Source organism: Halichoerus grypus, chromosome 1 (assembly GCF_964656455.1).
Source record: "Halichoerus grypus chromosome 1, mHalGry1.hap1.1, whole genome shotgun sequence".
In the NCBI taxonomy this organism is placed as follows: Eukaryota; Metazoa; Chordata; class Mammalia; order Carnivora; family Phocidae; genus Halichoerus; species Halichoerus grypus.
The window spans coordinates 183,572,171-183,594,272 of record NC_135712.1 but is presented as its reverse complement, the minus strand read 5'-3'; the positions used below and the strand labels follow the sequence as shown (position 1 = coordinate 183,594,272).

At 39.9% G+C, this 22,102-nt stretch overlaps 1 protein-coding gene across 3 annotated transcripts in view; it reads left to right on the top strand.

The window, feature by feature from the left end:
• Positions 1–22,102, top strand: part of SLC25A26 (solute carrier family 25 member 26) — a 127,188-nt gene that overhangs the window by 84,764 nt on the left and 20,322 nt on the right. For all 3 annotated transcript variants that reach the window (XM_078076223.1, XM_078076216.1, XM_036074658.2), the window contains one exon: positions 10,422–10,466. In XM_078076223.1, coding sequence (XP_077932349.1) covers positions 10,422–10,466 — 45 coding nt within the window. The remainder of the gene's footprint in view (positions 1–10,421; positions 10,467–22,102) is intronic.

Genomic DNA, 22,102 nt, shown 5'->3' with positions numbered 1-22,102 from the left:
CTCAACATATTGAAAATGACTCTGTGAAGAACTGAAAAGGAACTTCTTCATTTGCTTCATAATTATACGCCAGAAGAGAAATTCAGGTTTCATTAGCAAGAATCATACTAATTGCTGAGTGATCATTGTAGGAATTGTGGGGTGATCCACACAGTTCATTAAAGAAGCCAAGAAAATAAATGCATCACTGAAGGAATCAGTATATATGTGTATGTATGTATATGTGTGTGTATTTGTATATAGATTTTTTTTTAACTTTACTAAATGGAAAACTTTTAAAAGCATTTCTAACTTTATTTCTTAAGAATCCCAACTAACAAAAAAATAAAAAATATCCATTGAAATGCACAAATGATAGATGTATACTTCTGAAGGATGGATATACTCATGTAACCCACATCACTATTATGATATTGAGTATTTCCATACCCTAGAATGTTCTCTAGTATTCCATCCCAGTCAGTCTGCCCACCTGGGATAGTTTGGCCTTTTCTTAGAACTTTATGTAAAAACAACCATACAGTATGAACTCTTTTAATGTCTGACTTCCTTTGCTGAGCATGTGTGTAAGGGACATTAATGTCATAGCAAGTGTCAGTAGTTCTTTCCACTTTATTGCCAATATTCGACTATATGACTATACCACACTGTATGTAGCCTTTCTCTTGTTGATGGACAGTAACTGTTGTGATTCAGGCTGCTCTAACATTCATGACAATTTAATTGTGGACATGTATTGTCATTGCTCTTGGATAAATACCTAGGCGTGGAATTTCTGGATCAAAAAATAATGTAGCAAATCCCTTTTGGAAGTGATTGTCCTGTTTTAAGTTCCTACGAGCCATACAGAGTTGTGATTGCTACATATCCTTACCCTTATATGGTTTTGTCAGTCTTTCTGATTTCAACCTATTAGCTGTTGTACAGTGGCTTGTCAGTGTGTGCTTTTTGAAAAATAGTTTTTAAACTGTGCTAAAGTAGACAAAACACTTGCCACTTTAACCACATTAAGTGTACACTTCAGTATCATTCACAAGCTAGTGCAACTGTCACCATTGCCTGGTCCCAAGATGTTTTCATCACCCCAGACAGAAACTCTGTACTCACTGAGTAAGAACTCCCCACTGCCCTCTCCCCACAGACCCTGGTAACCCCTAATCTAGTTTCTCTATGAATCTGCCTATTTTAGATAATTTCATATAAGTGGAATGATATATTATTTGCCCTTTTGTGTCTGGCTTGTTTCACCGAGTATGATGTTTTCACGGTTCACCCGTGTTGTAGCCTGTGTACAAACTTCAGTTCTTTTCATGGCACAATAATAATACAAAAATAATATTTTTTGGTTTATTTGTTGATGGACACTTGGATTGTTTGGTTATTGTGAATGATGCCGCAATGAAGATTGGTGTACAAGTATCTGTTTGAGTCCCTGTGTTCAGTGATTTTGGCTGTATACCTAGGAACAGAATGCTGCGTCGTATGGTAATTCTGTGTTTAGCTTTTTGGGGAACCACCAACCTTTTTTTCTCAGTGTGTTTTAATTAGCATTTCCCTGATGACTAATGATGTTGAATATCTTTTCATGTGCTTATGTTAGCAGTTTGTGTATATATTTCTTTGTGAAGTGCTTGTGCAAGTCTGCTGTGCATTTTAAAAATTGTATTCTTTTTTTCTGCCTTTTTTTTAGTTAATAAGGTTGGAAAGTTCTTTAAATATTCTGAATAGAAGTCGTTTGTCAGATACGTTTTGTGAATATTTTCTTTCACTCTGTGGCTTGCCTTTTCATTAATAGTACCTTTTAAAAGTTTTTAAAAAGTTTAATTTGGTAAAGTACATGTAACATTTATCATCTTAAACATTTTTAGGTATACAGTTCAGTTGTGTGAAGTGTTTTCACATTGTTGTGCAACCGGTCTCCAAAATTCCTTTCATCTTGCAGAACTGAAACTGTGTACTTATTAAACAAGAACTCTCCATCTCCTTCTCCCTGTCTCCTGGCAACCACCATCCTGCTTTCTGTTTCTATGAATTTCACTACTCTAGTTTCTTCACATAAGTGGAATCAGACAGTATTTGTCTTTTTGTGACTGGCTTATTTCACTTAGTATAATGTCCCCAAGGTTCATCCATTCTGTAGTATTTGTCAGAATTTCCTGCTTTTTAAGGCTCATATTCATGTGTGTGTGTGTGTGCGAGCACACAAACACACACACACACACACACACTGCATTTTGTGTATCCATTCATTGATGGACAGTTAGCTTCCTTCCACCTTTTGGTTATTATGAATTACACGCTGTGAACTTGAACATACAAATACCTCTCTGAGACCTTACTTTCAGTTGTTTTGGGTATATACCCAGAAGTGGAATTGCTGGATCATATATGATAATTCTATTTTTAATTTTTTGAGGAACTGCTATGTTGTTTTCCCAATGGCTGTATCATTTTTTTTTTAAGTTAAGGATTTATTTGAAATATTTTTATAAAGTATCAAGTGGAATCTATATACGATACACATGACAGTAAATGAACATGATGAGTTATTCCATCAGTGTTCTAGTTTTGATGTAACAGGGCACAGCTCCCCTCTATAAAATATTTCTTTTTTTTATGTTAATCACCATACATTACATCATTAGTTTTTGATGTAGTGTTCCATGATTCATTGTTTGTGTGTAACACCCAGCGCTCCATTCAGTACATGCCCTCTTTAATACCCATCATCAGTCAGAATGGCTAAAATTAACAAATCAGGAAACGACAGATGTTGGCGGGGATGCAGAGAAAGGGGAACCTTCCTACACTGTTGGTGGGAATGCAAGCTGGTTCAGCCACTCTGGAAAACAGTATGGACGTTCCTCAAAAAGTTGGAAATAGAGTTGCCCTATGACCCAGCAATTGCACTACTGGGTATTTACCCCAAAGATAAAAATGTAGTGATTCGAAGGTGTATGTGCACCCCGATGTTTATAGCAGCAATGTCCACAATAGCCAAACTATGGAAAGAGCCAAGATGTCCATCGACAGATGAATGGATAAAGAAGAGGTGGTATATATATACAATGGAATATTATGCAGCCATCAAAAGGAATGAAATCTTGCCATTTGCAACGACATGGATGGAACTGGAGGTATTATGCTGAGTGAAATAAGTCAATCAGAGAAAGACATGTATCATATGATCTCACTGATATGAGGAATTCTTAATCTCAGGAAACAAACTGAGGGTTGCTGGAGTGGTGGGGGGTGGGAGGGATGGGGTGGCTGGGTGATGGACATTGGGGAGAGTATGTGCTATGATGAGCACTGTGAATTGTGTAAGACTGTTGAATCACAGACCTGTACCTCTGAAACAAATAATACATTATATGTTAAAAAAAAAAAAAATAGTAGGAAGGGAAAAACGAAGGGGGGGAAATCAGAGGGGGAGATGAACCATGAGAGACTATGGACTCTGAGAAACAAACTGAGGGTTCTAGAGGGGAGGGGGGTGGGGGGATGGGTTAGCCTGGTGATGGGTATTAAAGAGGGCACATACTGAATGGAGCATTGGGTGTTGTACGCAAACAGTGAACCAATGGCTGCATCATTGTACGTTCCCACCAACAGTGTGCAAAGTTTTCAGTTTCTCCATATCCTTGTCCGTACTTGTTCCTTGCTTGTCTTTTTTTTTTTTTTTTTTGGAATTTCCTACTGGATATGAGGTGATATTTCACTGTGGTTTTGATTTGCATTTCTCTAATGATTAGTAATATTGAACATCTTTTCATATGGTTGTGGGCTATTTGTGTATCTTTTCATGAGAAATTTCTACTCAAATCCTTTGCCCATTAAAAAAATTAGGTTTTTGTTGATGTTGAGCTGTAGTAGTTTTTTAAAAAATATATTCTGAATCTTTTTTTTTTTTTAAGGTTTTTTAATTTATTTAGAGAGGGGGCGGTGGGAGCAGGGAGTGGGGGCAGAGGGAGAAGGAGAGAGAGAATCTCAAGCAGACTCCTGCTGAGTGTGGAGCCTGATACGGGACTTGATCTCACAACCCTGAGATCATGACCTGAGCCGAAATCAAGAGTCAGATGCTTAACCCACTGAGCCACCCAGGTGCCCTTGTCTGGTCACTTTTAGTACATTGGTCCTATAAGTCTTTGGTTAACTTTTTTCCTAAATTGAATTTTAATTCACCTTTAAGCAGATTTTTTTTTTAACATTTGTTTTTTGCTAATTTGCTGCTAGTAATTAGGAATTTTATTGATTTTTTTTTTTTTTTTTTGGTATATTGATTCCTTAAGATTCTTTAGAATTTTCAGCATGACTATAATCATGTCATTTATGAGTAGGGACAGCTTCTTTTCAATTTTTTTTTTTTTTGAAAGATTTATTTATTTATTTATTTGACAAAGAGAGAGAGAGCGAGAGAGGGAATACAAGGAGGGTGAGTGGGAAAGGGAGAAGCAGGCTTCCTGTGGAGCAGGGAGCCTGATGCAGGGCTCGATCCCAGGACCCTGGGATCATGACCTGAGCCGAAGGCAGACGCTTAACAACTGAGCCACTCAGGCGCCCCTTCTTTTCAATTTTTATGCTTTTTGTTTCTTTTCTTTTCTTTTCTTTTTTTGCCTGATTGCACTGCCTAGAACCTGCAGTGTAGTGTTGAATGAAGTGAGAACAGATATCTCTGCCTTGTTGGTGATCTTAAGAGGAAAGCATTCAGGGGTGCCTGGGTGGCTCAGTCGTTAAGCATCTGCCTTCAGCTCAGGTCATGATCCCAGAGTCCTGGGATCGAGCCCGCGTTGGGCTCCCTGCTCCGCGGGAAGCCTGCTTCTCCCTCTCCCACTCCCCCTGCTTGTGTTCCCTCTCTCGCTGTGTCTCTCTCTGTCAAATAAATAAATCTTAAAAAAAAAAAAAAAAAAAAAAAGAGGAAAGCAGTGTTTCATCCTGAAGAATGGTGTTAGCTATATATTTTTTTAGGAGTCCTTTATCAGATTGAGGAAGTGGGTACAGTCAGAGGGAGCAGCAGACTCCCTGCTGAGCAGGGAGCCTGATACGGGACTCGATCCCGTGACTCCGGGATCATGACCTGAGCCGAAGGCAGTCGCTTAACCAACTGAGCCACCTAGGCATCCTAGGAAGTTCCCTTGTGTTCTTATCTTGATGCGTTTTTTTTTTTTTCTTTTATCATGAGTAGCATCAAATATATATAATTTTCACCTTGTAAAAACAGTAAAACTTGTTTTTAGGACTTCAGAAGTGTAGTGGACCATGGACTAATTTGACATTGCTGTTATCTTTGCTACATAATTGGTACTATGTGACTGACACAGTCACATGTACACTGAGATCCTGGGAGTGCCTTCCACCCAGACACAATTACTGTGATGATTCTGTAGAATGCAGGGAAAGAAAACCGAATCATTACCTCAGTGCTAACATTTATTAAGGACTTGTGCCTAGCACACGGAGTTAGTGATTGGCGATATCCTCAGAGCTCCTGGCTGAGTTCTAAAAGATTTGCTTAAGAGTCAGACCACTTACACATTTCCTTTTCTGTATTAGATTTTGATACTCTTTTGTCTGTTTTGTGCTTTTTTTGGGAAAGATACTTTAGGACTTTTTAATACCTCTTACAAACCTAAGGAATGATTAATTCACTGTAAATTTTTCCTACTTTTAGGTTAATTTCCTTTATTAGGTAGATGTTCTATTCTCTTTGTACAGTGCGTGTAAATGGATTATGGTGGTTCAGTTGAAAAATCAGTGTATGTTGACTATTGGAATTCTTTTCTGTCCTGTCAAATGCTAGCAGACCAACTTTGAATGGCTCTCACTTTTTTTGTTTAATTTTAAATTTTGGAACAGTAGTCACTTAGGGGCACAAGGTTTTTAGGTCTTCAACTTGATTTGTCCTTTGTTACCCCTGGGATTGAAGGGGAAAAGGCACAGCATATTTAAGAGGAGAACGGCTTTGTTACTGATGTAACAATAAAGTGGAAAACCTTCACTCAATCACAGAAATTTGGACACCGTTATGCAACAAAAAGGAGACGTCTCTATGGATCACTTGTAGGATCCCTTGAAAATTGGAACGGGCCAGTTCTTGGAGCCAGTGGGATATCCATGACAGGCCGACCAATCCCATGCTGTACTTCAAACCCTTTCTAATTTGAGGTCTTAGCAAAAAGTTTCCGGTTTTTTTTTTTTTTTTTTGGTCTTATTGCTAGAGAATTTTGGGTTATTTCTGCCAAGGTACAATAGGTTTCCAGCTTTTAAAATACACTTTCTTGGGGCGCCTGGGTGGCTCAGTTGGTTGGGCGACTGCCTTCGGCTCAGGTCATGATCCTGGAGTCCCTGGATCGAGTCCCGCATCGGGCTCCCTGCTCGGCGGGGAGTCTGCTTCTCCCTCTGACCCTCCCCCCTCTCATGTGCTTTCTCTCTCATTCTCTCTCTCTCAAATAAAGAAATAAAAAAAAAAAAAAAAAAAATCTTTAAAATACACTTTCTTGTTCTTATGCTTCCTAGGGCATTCATGGTAGTATTGTGTTCATTGCGGCTTCTAGTCAAGTCTTATTTTTAAAGTGTTGCTATTCTAATGTGATTTTTCCATTGAAAAAGAGAATTTTGCAGATAAGTAATACCTTACAAATCATATCTGTATATCCCCTTGGTTTGTTACAAATCACTGCATTATTTTTTAAGGACTGTAAGGTTATGGACACTTCTTTTAAGATCACTGGGTTAAAAAAAAAAGATCACTGGGTTAAAAGCATTGATTGGCTTTAGTGATGCGTCTGGTCCAATAGTTAATGAGAGGTAAAGCATGTTCGTAATGTAATTTTGTAAATTCTTCGTTTCATTAGTAATGCCCAGCACTCATTCCTCTTCTCACCACGCCTATATTTAATTTTATCTACTTCGCGTGGAATCCTCACATGCACTCTTATACAGCATTATTGCTATGTTTATTACTAAGTGGAATCCATGTTGAATTTTAGCAGGTTTTTTCCCCTCTGCATCTGCCTCTTTGATGGTAGCTGGGTTTACTGCTGCTCACTTATTAGTGCCCTGGGTCGTAACAACCTCATTCAAACAAAACATCTTAAATGGAGGCATTAAAAAGGTCACAACAGTGAGCCATTTTGTAACTTTTGGTGCAATAAAAGGAGTATGTTGTGTTTTGGAATATAAGACCTCTGAGTGCAGCTATTCATTTTCTTCATCTATAAAACATTTTAGAATAACAGCTTACATCTGTTTGGGGTTTAAAATTCCACGTTTTGAAGAAACATCACTGTTATGTAACTCCGAACCAGACATGGGGCGGGAGCTAGTTCTTTGACGGGCCCATGTCTGTAGAAGGTGGGAGAAGTGTTTGTTTTAGCCATATTTGCTGGCAGTACTCCTTCCACATGTGTGGAATACGTTTTCATTATTGTTTCTTCATCTTGTAAATGACAAAAAGCATTCAATAGGATTTTGACTTGAAGAATATTTGAAAAATTTTTACACATCAGGAGTTTATCTTATAAGGGATATTTCACTACCAGAAACCAGAATCAAATTTCATTATTTTAAGCATTTACAGTGCATTTAATTACCTTAGACTGTCAATCTCGTTTTAGAGAGTAAAGTTGGGATTTACTGTCAGCTCACTTTTTAAGATAAATACCCTGTGGAATAATTTGGCCATTCCAACTGTGATTTTTAAATTACTTCTTTAAATTTGAAGGAACAATTTAATGAATAGCTTTTAATAGAGGAAAATGGGCAAAATGTCCATCTACAAGATTCAAAATCTAATATTATTAAGTACTAAAGAAGTGCAGATAACATGAAGTTTTACAGGTTATTTATATTTGTTTATATTTAAAGATTTATTTATTTGAGAGAGAAAGAGAGCAAGTGCGTGCCACCTGGGGCGGGGATGGTGGGGCAGAGGGAAAGGGAGAGAATCTCAAGCAGACTCCCTGCTGAGCGTGGACCCTGATGCGGGGCTGGATCCCAGGACCCTGAGATCATGACCTGAGCTGAAACCAAGAGTCAGATGCTTAACCGACTGTGCCACTGAGGTGCCCCAGGTTATTTTATTTTTTATTTTTAAAAAATATTTTATTTATTTATTTGACAGAGACACAGCGAGACAGGGAACACAAGCAGGGGGAGTGGGAGAGGGAGAAGCAGGCTTCCCGCGGAGCAGGAAGCCCGATGCGGGGCTCGATCCCAGGACCCTGGGATCATGACCTGAGCTGAAGGCAGATGCTTCACAACTGACCCACCCAGGTGCCCCAGGTTATTTTAATCAAGAAGTAAAGACCATGAATCATTACAATAAGCTAAAGGCCTTTTTTCATCTTATAAATATGAAATATTTACATTCTTGTTAAAATGTGATAAATTTACATCTGGGAGGGGAGAGTACAAAGAAGAAAATGAAAGTCATCTATAATGCTAGTACCTGTTAGTCCTCTTGGATATTTTATTACATACTATACATTTTTTTTTTTTTTTGAAATTTAGAAAACCTTTTAGAAAACTATTATACTGTCAGTTTGGGGGGATTTAGATAGTTAATTTAATTGAACTTTAGTTTCAGAATGGACTTTCCATCAGAAGCTTTCACATTTTGGTGACAAAAACGCTGAACTAAATCTCACTCCTGTGGTGGAATTTTGCACACAGGGTGGGGCGCTGCCTACTGTGAAGACAGCAGACTTCTCTGAGAGCCCACTTTGTCAGCCTACACTAGGCTGTTGTCATCGATTGTTTTTCCCTTACTGCCAATTCCTGCCTGAAGGAAAGACAGGTGTTTTTTTTTCTGTGTCCACTCCCAAACTCAGGACCATCATTCGCTCCAGCAGAGTAAGACAGATGATGCTAGACTTTTAATTTGTGATTCAATATAGGTACTTCAGAAGTAATTTGATGCCCTTGATTCATGTGAAGGTAAATATCCATTAATGCCTTCAAAACCATGGTCTCTAGCACACACACATTTCAAGCACTCACACACCCATATGCATATCGATAATGTTCAAAGTCCATGTTTTACTCTTCCCTGGCAGCTGACGACAGAGAACAGGGCTGGGGCCGAGGCCTGCTCATAGCTGCATCACCCCAGCACAGCCCTTCTGGCAGTGACTGGATGTCACAGAGGCGAGTGGGTGGTGGTGACTGGAGTTCAGGTATTTTTGTCTTACGAAATAGGGAGGTGTGGTTCCGTTTTCAAATTTTAGAAGATGTCATGGAAAGCAAATAGATTCTACTGGGGGTGAATTTACGTTCAGATAAATGCACTTAGATGTCTTCCAGGTAGAGTAGTAGACAGGCTCTGGAGTCAGGTTGTCTGGGCTTCACAGGGTTTCTTTAGTCAAGTTACACAGCGTCCCTGCACCTCGTCTTCATCTGTAACATGGAGACAGTAGTCATACCTAACTGTCGTACAGGGTTGTTGAGAGGAATGAAATAAAGCTCAGGAAGTGCTCATTAGCACAGTGCCTGATATATGAGAAGTGCTTGGTAATTCTAGCTCTTGCTGTTAATCAACTGATAGCAGATACTCTGCCCTGAGTGTGCCAGTTGTCTTCAGCATCCCATTTGGCTACTGCAGATGACCCCTCTCCTAGCCTACCCCGGGAACCAGCCTGCCTACAGGCCCGCTTTCGCTCTTGCCCTCCTTTTCCACTGCCTGCACTGGTCTTCTGTTCCTCTGTCCCCGTTTCTCAGCCTCCTCTTGTAAGTGGCTCTGTGTGTGTCCTCTTTTCTCTTTCTTGCCTGCTCCATCCCTCCCCGGGCCTCCCCTGTGTACCCCTTCCTTACTCCTCTCCCTCTCCCCCCTCTCTGCCCTTCTCTCCCTCTCTGCCTCTCCTTTTCTTCTTTCCACTCCTCTGCTCTCCCTTCTCTTCTTTCCTTCCCTTCCCTCCTCCTCTCCCTCTTCCTGCTCCCCCCACTTTCTCCTCCTGCCCCCGCACTCGACCCCTCTCCCTCCCTCTCCCCCTTCATCTCCCTCCTCCTCCCTGTTTCTGTTTTAAACTCTAACACTTGGCCTGCTAAGGAGTAGATAGCTCTTCAGCAGAAAAATGTCAAGTCTTTAAAGTCTTTATTGCTTGTGATAGGAAATACTTATTTTGTCATTTCAGTAGCCAGATCTCTGTATTGTGCTTCTCTTTCTGTTTCAAAAGGGCTTCACACCATCATTTTATGTCCCTTGGGCTCAGAAAGTTAGTAGAATTCTACAGGCAGCTGCGGCTTAACTTTTTTTCTGAAAACTATGTCTACCCTACCTATAAATTTAATGTTAGCTTTATTATATACATGAAGTCAAAACAAACTAAGGTTTCTAAGTAATAATTATAGGTTCATGATAGTAGTCCTAGTTGCAAACTCTGATCTTTCCTGCCTAATTTATTTGATTTTTCTTTTCTTTTCAGATTCCTTTCTCGTTGGTCCAGTTTCCCTTGTGGGAGTCCTTAAAAGTAAGTTTTCCAATCTTCATGTAAAATTTCTCTCTAGTTATCACAAATGACCACCATTTTCAGTGTGGAATAGCAGAATATAATATTGACTAGCAGTTGATTTATTTATTTATTTTTATTTTTTTTTTTAGGATTTTTATTTATTTATTTGAGAGCGAGCATGAGGGAAAGATCATGGGCAGAGGCAGAGGGAGAAGCAGACTCCCCCGCTGAGCAGGGAGCCCGATGTGGGACTTGATCCCAGGACCCTGGGATCATGACCTGAGCCGAAGGCAGACGCTTAACAACTGAGCCACCCAGGCACCCTTCACTAGCAGTTTAAAAACTCAGAATTGTTGATAGTTGAAAATACTTTCTGCATGTGATTTACATGCCAGTTCAGTCTTTTAAACTTGTTCTGATATCCGTGGTGCTGGAAACTAAGTGTAGTAGGCATGACTGAAATCCACGGATGTTAAGGAAAAACTTAACTTTCTTCTCTCCTGCAACTCTTTTTCTTCCTGGTTGAATTTTATTTCATTCTGTGCGTGTGTACGTGTGTATAGAGGTTAAGGAATAAGAATGTGTGTGAATGGAAAGCAAGCAAGGCCCCTGCGTGTTTGTAGGCCTACATCGGCCGAGGCCTCCCCCACCCACATACAGTGGCTGGCAGCTAAGGGAGCAGCGGGGCCATGGGCTCTGACCATCCCTTCCATGTCTGCTGCTCACCCCAGCCAGGCGTGGGAATCCCCAGGGGGGAACAGAGTGTGATGACTTGTGAGTCAGCCTTAGGGAAGGTCACTCGTATGCTTCAAAACAAATAATTAAATGAATTTTTAAAAGCCTGTGTTTAAAACATGATGAAATGTTTTCTTTTTTAAAATATTCTGGGGCAGTGGTTTTGAAAATGGTAGGTCATGATACGGATTGTGTGGATATTTAGCAGCATTTTAAAGACTAATGCAAAAGGAGATAATAGAGAACATCTTACAAGGTAAGGACAGGTCTTACTTTGTACAGTCTCAGTGTTGCTTGCACAGGTACACACGCATCTCTGTACTGGGTTGCAGTGTAACGTGTCTGTCGCTGTGCATGATGATCAAAGAAATGGAAAACCCTGTCCAAGTAAAAGTGGTTTATAAATGCCCAAACTGTAAAATGGCAAAGTACCTAGGTAGGCATTTGATAATACAAAAAGTAATTACTCTCATAATTGTATGCAATTAGTAATCAAAGCCTGGTCATACAAAATGTCTTTTGAAAAGTTAAAAAAAAAAAAAAATATTTGGACTCGGAAGTTCTATGCTAAGGGTAGTAAGATGAGACAAAACATTACTCAGAAGAAACCAGAATATTCCGTATCGACAAATGTTTCTTACAAGTGATCTGATTTTAAGTAGTACAGCTTATTTTATTGATGGACTTTACATATAGTTTCTTGGGTTTTTCATTGTTGTTGTTTTTGTTTTCACCATTTTCTTCGTGGTGCATGGTGAGAATGGATTTCTTGGGCAGTGTTTCTGGGCATGATGTAACAGCTCTCCAGTGAGAAGGTCACATTCCATGAGCATAACAGCTTTCCTTTTCTATGTGTGACCAAAGAACAATGGAGCCAACAGCTGTCCAGCAAACAAGACTCACTTTATTAGTGTCTCAATAACCAGCATTCACGCAGCTTCTGCACACTCGCTAACATCCTTACACTCTGTCTTTGCATAGGAATGTTTTGAGGCCTGAAGAGGGAAAAAGTGTCGAGTTTGTTTCTTGTCAGCATTAAGGACATTTGTAGTATTCTAGCTAGTTAAGAAGTGTCTAGAATTTTTCAGAGTAATCATAGATAATAATAGTACGCTTTAACAGTTGTCTTTGAGCAAATGCTAAAATGCTATAGTTTTGTTTTTTTTTAAGTCAGGTGTATGGAGTAATTTTGATACAGGAACATTCACCCTTTGTGAATGTACATTTTTATGACTTTTGACAAATGTTTATCATTACCACCATTACAAAAATACAGAATATTTAGTTTTCCCTTTTCCAGAATATCCTATAAATAGAATCGTACACCATATAGCATTTTGTGCCTGGCTTATTTCACTTAATGTGCTTATGAGATTCATTCATATTTTTGCATGTCCCAGTAGTTTGTTCCTTTTTGTCACTGAGTAGTATCCCATTGAATGGAGGTACTGCAGTGTGTTTATCCCTTCACTAGTTGATATACATTTGAGTTTCCAGTTTTTGATGGTTATGAATAAAGCTGCTACAAATTTGCATATAGGTATTTGTATGGGGACATATGTTTTTGTTTCTCTTGGATAGGTACCTAGAAGTGAGGTCCTAGGGAAAGTATACGTTTAATAAATAAGTTCAGCTGTCAGACTGTTTTCCAAAGTGGTTGTCCCCTTCTGCAGCAATGTATGAGAGTTCCAGGTGCTCTGCCGCCCTGTCATCATTTGTTACGTCGATAGATTAAAGAAATGTTAGCTACTCTAATAGTTGTGTACCGGTATCTCATTGTGGTTTTAATTTGCAGTTCTCTCATGGCTCAACAATGTTGAGCATCTTTTCACATAGTAGTATTTTTTTTTTTAAACATCTGAATGTGAACTCACAGTGCTTTGTAGAAGTAGACCATTTGGGCCACCTCTTTCATTTTTGTGTTTATGCTTTTATCCATTCAAGTTTGCTTTTGCAGCCATGGAGAGATTGTAATCTATGGGAAGACCTTCTCTATTGTGTTTATGTGAGAATACTACTTAGGAAGATTTTTCTCTGCAAGGACTTGAGCAGGTTGCATACATATTGTGCTGCGAGGGGCAGGGAGCCTGAACACAGGGAGTGGCCACTGTCCTCTGAAACTTACCCTGCCTACAATTAAAGTTATTACCTTTTTCTAAAATCACTTCCTCATGCTGCCTCCATACTACTGTTAACCATACTACTGATCTGACCCAGTGGGTCTCAAGCCCTGGATGATAATCTCATGATCTCTTTCTGTCTGTCCATATCACATCATTCACTAAGTTTTGGTGGACTCTGACTTTTTGGAACCTGTGGTCTCCTTTTTATGAGATTCTTATTAACTTATGCCTAGACTAAGCCCTGACAGTTTCTCTGCTTACCTATCCATTCTACACATTGAATTTGTGTGATCTTCCTTAAACATCTCTTAGAAATTCTTAGAAATTTATAACTTCCTGGAAGTCTCAAATATGAGGTGGATGTCCACACTGTGTCCTTCACTGTTTTTTCTAGCTCCCTTCCCCCTATGCTTTTTCAAAGCTCTTTCCCTCCAGCCAGAATAAGCTCCTCACTGTCTCTCTTCTTTGGCTGCTTTCTGAAATATGCTTCCACGTCTCCAAACACTGTGCATCTTCCAAAGCCGGTTCAGTTTTGGGTTTTTTTTTCTTCCTTGAAGTCTTCCAATCCAGGCCCTGAAGATTTACCCTAACTTACCTAACATTTGTGTGCATTGCTTATTGGTATTTAATCACACACTATGCTATGTTTAAAACAATTTAGAACTAAGTTTTCGAGGACTGGAGCAAGGCCTCAGCCCCTTGCATTTACAGATACGTGACAGATGGGAGTATGCATGTATTGCCTGTGTACTCCTGAGCTGGACATTGGTCCCTTCACAGCAATGCGAAGATGATTAAGAGGGTTCATGCTTTTGAGGAGCCTGGAGTCGTTGAGAGAGGCACAGGGCGCCAGATAACTTTAAGGTAATGTTTCTGTAATTGGAGACTTGTCAAGGTAATGTGGGTGCCAGTCCCTCTGACTTCCCTGATCATGTCACTACACTACCTCATTTCTTCTGTTTCTCCTTTCTCAGAGTATATAGACTGAGAGTTTGCATGAAAGAAGACTAGACACCATAAAGAAGAAGAAAAGTAAAAGGGGTAGATTATCATATCTAGAATCTCTAAGAAGATAATTTTCCCCTAAGATTTATGTTGTGTTTGGAACTTCCTGGCAACCCAGCCAGAAGAGAAACATGATCGATTACATGGTTGTTACTACCCAACAAAGACCCATCACTTATTATTTCATCTTGTCCCCTTGGCTTTGGATACTGTCTTCCTGTAGATGACTTGCACATTTATAGCTCTGTCACAGACCACCTCCTCGAAGTTACAGCCTCATGTGACCAGCTTTCCTAGCTGGCATTCTCACCCAAGACATCTCAGGCCAACCAGTTCAGAACAGAACTCTTGGTTTTTTTTTTTTTTTTTTTTTTTTTTTAAAGATTTTATTTATTTATTTGACAGAGAGAGACACAGTGAGAGAGGGAACACAAGCAAGGGGGAGTGGGAGAGGGAGAAGCAGGCCTCCCGCAGAGCAGAGAGCCTGATATGGGACTCGATCCCAGGACCCTGGGACCATGACCTGAGCCGAAGGCAGTTGCTCAACAACTGAGCCACCCAGGCGCCCCGAACTCTTGGTTTTTATTCTCCTTCTCCCTAGCCTGTTCCTTTGTCCCCGTCTCAGTAAATAGCACAACTGTCTGTTGCTTGCTAAAGTAGAAAGCTACAAATTACTGCACGGTTCTCCGTTCCGCAGCCCGTCAGCAAGTCCACTGTTGGCCTTGAAGCCTCTGGCGCACCTCTTGCTTCAGTTGATACATTGGCTCCTCAGAAGGTCTCCCTGATTCCGTCCTTGCTTCCCTAAAATATCCTCTCTTGACAGCAGCCAGAGTGGTCTTTTAGTGAAATAAATCAGATCATACCACTATCTGCTAAAACCCTTCGGTGGCGTCTCTGAAAGAAGAGAAAAACCTAGCGTTTAAACTATGGCTGACAGTCCTCTGTCCTCCGGTCCCCTCTCCCTCTCACACCTTATCCCCTACCGCCCACCCAGCATGCTCCAGTCACACTGTCTCCACTTACAGCCCTGCTGGCCTCCCTTCGGTTCTTTGTGGACACGCCAAGGTGGTGCTTACCTAAACCAGGACCTTTACGTCGGTTGTGCCCTCTGCCAGAAATACTCTTTATGCATTCCCTCTAACATTGTTACTGAGCATGACTCAGTAGTGCGCCTGCTGCGTGCCAGGCATTTTCTAGGGTCTGGGGCTAGGGTGGTGAAGAGGAGTGATGAAAATGTCTTTTCTCATTGAACTTTCATTTTAGCTCTTTCCCTAGGCTTTGCTCATGGCCAGCTCCTTCTCCTTCCCCAGGGCTTAGACCACGTGCCACCGCAGAGGGGCCTTCCCTTTCTACCCCTCTTTGAAGGTCTCTTCTCTTCTTCCCTCCCCAGGAATTATAGCATCTGTTTATTCCCTTCCTAGCATTTTAACAGTGTATTTGGTTATGCCCTTGTATCACCTGGATCCTTAGAAAAGACCTCAGCTGTCTGTTGAGCAGATACTATATGCCAGGCAGCTCATCCACATCACACACAACCCAGGGTGGGAGGCCTTGTGGTTACCTCCACTAAACATAAGAAGTGGGTTCAGAGAGCTTGTCTTTCATCTGGTCGTCCAAGTCTCGGTTTCCTGTCCAGCACCCTTTTACTTTGTTAACATTGTTAATGATAATAACTCTAATAATAAACCAACCATAGCACAGAACATTTCTCAAAGTCAGAGTATGGCAGGTGCCATGATAACCACTTTCCATGGATTATCTCCTATTCATCTTCATGACAGTTCTGAGACAACTGCTTTACTGTCTTCATTTTGTAGGTGTGGAAACTGAGGAAGAGTTCGAGTGCCGTGCCCAAGGCCACAGGTTTATTAAATACTAGAGGGTACAGCCAGGATTTCAACTCCGGCAGTCTGAATGCTGAGTTGATATTCTGAGCCATTTTACATATAGCGGTGCACATAACACATCGTGTCTTCAGTAAAGTGTTTGCTGTTTTGTGAGCTCAAAGGTTGGTAAAAAGTTGAGGTCATGTTACATCAGATCTGCTTATTTAAGGCATTTCTGCAAATTGTGTTGATTCCTTAACTTGCTAGCATAAAGCTTAAAAACACTGGCTGCTGTATTTCTTAGGCCGACTCTCCCAAGCGTCCGTGGTTCTGTCCTTGGGCAGGGATTCCCAGTGTTCACTTGAGGAGTCCACTCTCTGACCCACCAAGGGTGAGCATGGGTAGTTTGTGGGGCTGAGTGCAGCCAGACCACATTTTCCCACGTGTTTGTGTTTCCTTTCTTGCGTCTCTTTGCTTATTAGAGGAAGGAACTTTGTCTTCTATTTATATTTATGTTGATATTTTTTATAGTTCTGTCTTTTACACAGCAGGTGTTTATAACAATTCACTAATTGTTTGAAGGTTAGCATTCTTTCTTTTTCAAGTTCAGTGCAAAGTTGGATAACTGTATACATTAACTGTTTCATTTATAATTAGTTTCTTTTAGAAGTGTGTTCGCAGCTATAACCTATAGGTTTACTCTTACTGAACTTTAGGTAAACAATAGGCATATTTTGGAAGGATAGGATAAGATTCCCTGTAAGAATGTCACAGTTTTTGTATTATCTGAATATTTAACAGAAGCTTGCAGTGCCCTTGAGAGGATTGTTAAGAATGCCACCAGGTCTAAATACTTAGACTTGTCCCTGCAAGGTGTTACAAAGTTGCACAACCGTAACTAGAAGAAATGCAAGCTTTAAGTTCAGATGCAACTGTTGAAGCAAAATGAAAATAAAGTCATCTTGGTTATTTAAGACTATGACACCATGCTGATGGTTTTTTAAGACGAAATCATAGCTTTGTAATAGAAATCAGAGGCCAGCGGATTATTCTTTCATTCATAATACAATGTATAAAGTACTGACTTAGATTTTTAATGTATACTTTGTATTTTTAAGTAAATATTCTAAAAAGTACTTTATAAAAAACTTTTTATTCAAGTTGAAGAGTAAATAACTTGTTTATTGTTCTTGATTCTTAATTTGATACTAGTTAAAATGTCCATCACCATCCCAACCCACAACAAAATTCTCCCATGCTTTTTTAGCCATCTGTGTAATAGTATAGGAGATACTCAGTGCTCATTGTCTCCATGTACACCCTTTGATTTATGTTGTCTGCACTGACATGTTTGGTCAGAACAGAGATTCCTAAGAAAGGCATACTGAAGATGGAGAAGGGAATGAGAGGAGTAAAAGTGTGTATGGATGTGATTTTTGCTGCACTAAGCTTGTACCCTAAATTAAATATGACACATCAGTAGGGGAAAAAACACCTGAAAATGAGAGCAAAGTAATTATTTTCTGTCCAGGCCACCAGTCGAGTCCGAGTCTAAGGTGATAAGGATTTTTGCTAAGGATTTTAGCAAAATCACAGAATGAAACAGGCATCTTCGAACAATTCAAAACTAAAGAACATTTGAGTTCTTAATTTGCATCCTGGAAGATAATGGGACACTTTGAGCAAAAAGAAAAGAAATTAGAATGTTACAGTGTCCTTTCATTCAATTTATAAAAGTAATGGGTGACATTTTTTTGTTTCTAGGGCTACTGAGGTAGAGGGAGAGAGATCCCGTAATAGGGGAGTTGGAAAAATAAAAAATTCCTCCTACTTTTAGGTGGGATTCAATCTGTAAGCCAAATATTTAAAAAATTCTTGTTTTGTTTAGTTTGTCCAAGGCAGATAGTGAAAAAGATATCCAGGAAAACTTAGTAAGGAGGATGAGCATCCTGTGTAGCAAGGGCCCTGAGAGGGTGGCTGGAAAGGGTGCGGCTTCTGGAACTCTGGGTTCCTCCCCCAACCCTCGTTCAGCCTGTGCACCCAGGTGCTGGTCATCCACAGTAGCTGCAGTGATGACAAGACCCAGCACGTTCCATGCAGATTCTGTTACTGAAGGTCAGGTTTAATCCTGCCTCACCAGTGCCATGGCTTAGAGGGTAGGGGGTCAGGGTCCTCTGTCAAAAACAATAAAAAGCACACCAGGATTCCTCTTTTGTTTTCTTGCTTTTATTACATTTATCTCCTACTTAGGCAAGTTTGTGACTAAAATGAGATACATAGGATCAGTCAAATAGAAGATGACTATGATGAGTCACATTGACTTTTTTGGCTAAGACAGTGTGAGAAAAGAGGGGAGTTTACCAGACTTTAATGTAATCAGATTATCAAACATAGATATATATTCAAAAGCACCTTAAAAAATGCCTATAATGATTCCAGTTCCTTTAGAGATAGGAAACCTCGCCAGTATTTGACTTCAAAGGACCCATCTCTAGAATCACATGTAACCTCCTCTGAAAAATGGGGAAAAAAGGAGTTAGCTTTGTGTTTGTTTTTTAGACTTGCTTTCTGGTTATTTGTGAGCATTTTTGGTGCTTGTTTAGTCTTGTCTGGCTTGATGCTGCCCTGGGTTGGCATTGCCGCTGTTCCAGCCACTCTGTCCCGGCGGACGTCCCCGGGTGGTCGGAGCCCTCCATCCAGCTGAACCTAAACAGAGGCTTGCCGGAAAGCCTGTCCACCTCCGTCACTTCGAGTTACGGAGGTGGGACCTACTTGCCATTCCTGGTTTATGTTATTTTCTACTGAGCCAAGAATGAAAATTTGGGGTGATGTTTGCCCAGTTCTCATCTTCCCCTGTTCCTTACACAAGGGTAAAGTTATCAAACACTGCTTACGTTGTAGGTACTCATCAAGGTACCAAGTATTTGCCCACCTTCTTTGTATAAGGAATTGTGAACAGGGCCCTCTGGGATTCTAGAGATGAAGGTGGTGGGCTCCCTGTCCTAGAGAATTAGAGCTGAGACGAGACAACTTTTGAGGGTTAATGAAAGCAGTGACTCATGATATAGATATTTTCTGGTGCTATTAAGGATTAGAGGCTTGCCAGTGTATTTGTTCCCAGATAAATGGGGCTTATCGGTGCAGTCCCTTAATTCTTTCATTTTAACCATGAAAATCTTTAAAAACAATTGTTCTATACTTATAGTCAGCCAGATATGCCTTTGCAGGCAGAATTATTAAAAATAAGCGTACCTTTTTTTTTTTTTTTGACTCACAATCCATATCGTGAGCATCAGTTACAGTAATTTGTTTTATTTTAACTGTTAGTGATACATTTAGGTATTGTTAACAAAATGGGACCTTTTGTCCCTACCCAAAGCTAATAAAAGATATCCAACCACAGATCCAGAAGGCTCAGAGAATGCCCAATCACAATAAATATCCCTCTAGTAAAAGTTATCCACATTACCCCAAAATAATACTTTTTAACTATAAATCCTAAATATCACTAAGCAACTCAGCATTTGAGCCCATCTTGCTTTTGCTCAAGAATCATAAATGAGGGGTGCCTGGATGGCGCAGTCAGTTGAGCATCCTACTCTTGGTTTTGGCTGGGGTCGTGATTTCATGATCCTGAGATCCAGCCCCACATTAGGCTCTTCACTCAGCTTGAGATTTTCTCTCTCCCTCTCCGCCTCCCCCCACATGCTCTTGTGCTCTTGCACACACTCTCATAAATAAATCTTTAAAAAATAGTAAATGAAATTTCTTTCCCTTGAATTACCAGCACAATCATTTATTAAAGACTTACTTACAAATTCTTAAAGATTTTATTCATTTATTTGAGAGAGAGAGCGCGTGCACACACGAGCCCACACAAGCTGGGGGAGGGGCAGAGAAAGAGGGAGAAGCAGACTCCCTACTGAGCAGGGAGCCCGACTTGGGGTTCAATCCCACGACCCTGAGATCATGACCTGAGCTGCAGGAAGACGCTTAACCAACTGAGCCACCCCGGCGCCCCTTTCTTACAAATTCTTAGTATCTTCACCACCTGACTTGTCTAGAAGGCAAGTATCTTAATATCTCAACCAACCAAATACAGTTTAAGCACACAACATATCAACCTACACAAAGTTGGTGCTTTTGACACATCTCAGAATGCTTTCAGTCCAGTTGCCATTATAACTATAATTAGCCTGTGTATATAAATGATCCCTAATTGTCAGGTAGGTAAATCCACTAGTTATGAAAACTAGTTCTGTAGGAGAAACCCATTCTAGCCTTTTAGCCACTTGGCTATATTGCTAGAGCCATGGGATGGCAGAAGTGAAAGCTTAACTGTGGTCTCTGTTCTATCCATTTTTTTGGTTTAAAACTTTGCTTTGGAAATCTCTTTTTAAGACATGTTAGTATATGAATACTGCACAGAGAGATGATTAATTTAATTGAAAAAACAACACTTTAAGCAGCGGTTGCTTTGTTTTTTCAAGTGCATGTGCAAAAGCTACACAACAGCTTCATCAGCTACTGTCTGGAGTGCATTTGAAAGTCTCTCATGTATTAGAAAGTTCTGGTGGTAGGCTGACAACACTAAGGCCTACACAGAAGATTATCTCTTGTCTTAAATAAATTATCATCTCATGTTATTAATTTGGAATCAAGTAGATGATTCTGTTCACATTCCTATCCTTGTACCACAAAAAGCATTTGGTGAAGTTTCATAATCTTGAAAAATTGGAAGCTACATAACTACTTTGAATACAACAGCTGAAGTCCCAAACTGTGAGTTTTCCTACACTAAAGCCCAAACACTTATTTTCAATTTGTTACTCATTCATAGGACAATAGTGTACATTTGGGTGGGTCTTTTGAAGTGAAAAACAAAGCCTTCTCTTCACGCTATACTTTAATAGAAAACACCTGACCCAAGCTTGGACTCAGCCATTTCATAGTATTGGGCCTGGTGTTTGCTTTCCATCCTTTGAATGGATACTCAGGCTAGTAGCTAATATCCTAGGGGTTAGGTAGGGGTGGGGAGGGAGCCAAATTACATCATGCTGTTCTTCCTCAATAGGCCTTGAGCAATGAGTGAGGACTGACTTGGGAAATGAAGATAACCTGATTGTTCTGTAGTGATACCACTAGGTATTCTGGATTCCTTACAATATCCTAGTGGATGATAGAAATAATGTTAATTTTTAAAAAAGCCGATGTTAAAAATTGCATACCTTTAAACAATATGAATGATGAAATTCGATGAGTCTTATGTTAGTATTTTCTATTTTAGTCTGTATTGATCATTGTACTATGGTCATATAAGATGTCAACATTAGGGGAAGCTGGGTGAAGGGTATATGGGAACTCTGTTATTTTTGCAACTTTTCTGTAAGGCTAAAATTATTTCAAAGTGAAATTTCTAAGCTCTTAGAAATATTTTCTAATCAAGCTACGGTATGGAAACTTAAGAAAAGTTATAGAAACTAAGCTGTCAACCAGACCCCAGGCAGCTGTGAGGATAAGATGGTGAGCATAGTAGATTGTCTGCTCTTGTTCACATCTAGAATCTTGCAGCTCTGCTGTGAACATGCCTCCCTGTTGTCACTTATTGACATTCCTAATCAAAAAACAGAAAACCGCAGATGCAGAATTAGGAACATATCTGCCTGTCTGATTACTTCTACTTGAAATTTCTCATTGACCTGAGATATTAGCAAATGTATATGGATTCATCTGAAAATTTCATTTTTTATTTGAAAAAGAAAGGAAATAGGACCCTGAACTGGGATAAATAAATCAATATTAGGTAAAGTATAGAGATCTGCTTTTTTTATTCTTACTTATTTTGGTACACAGTCTCCATCAGAAGAGTTCAGGCTCCCAACACTGTGGTTCTTCACATTTGGGCTCATTTTCTGTCCCTCATCCCCACACTCCCTAGTCATTTATCTGCCTGCACAGAAACCAT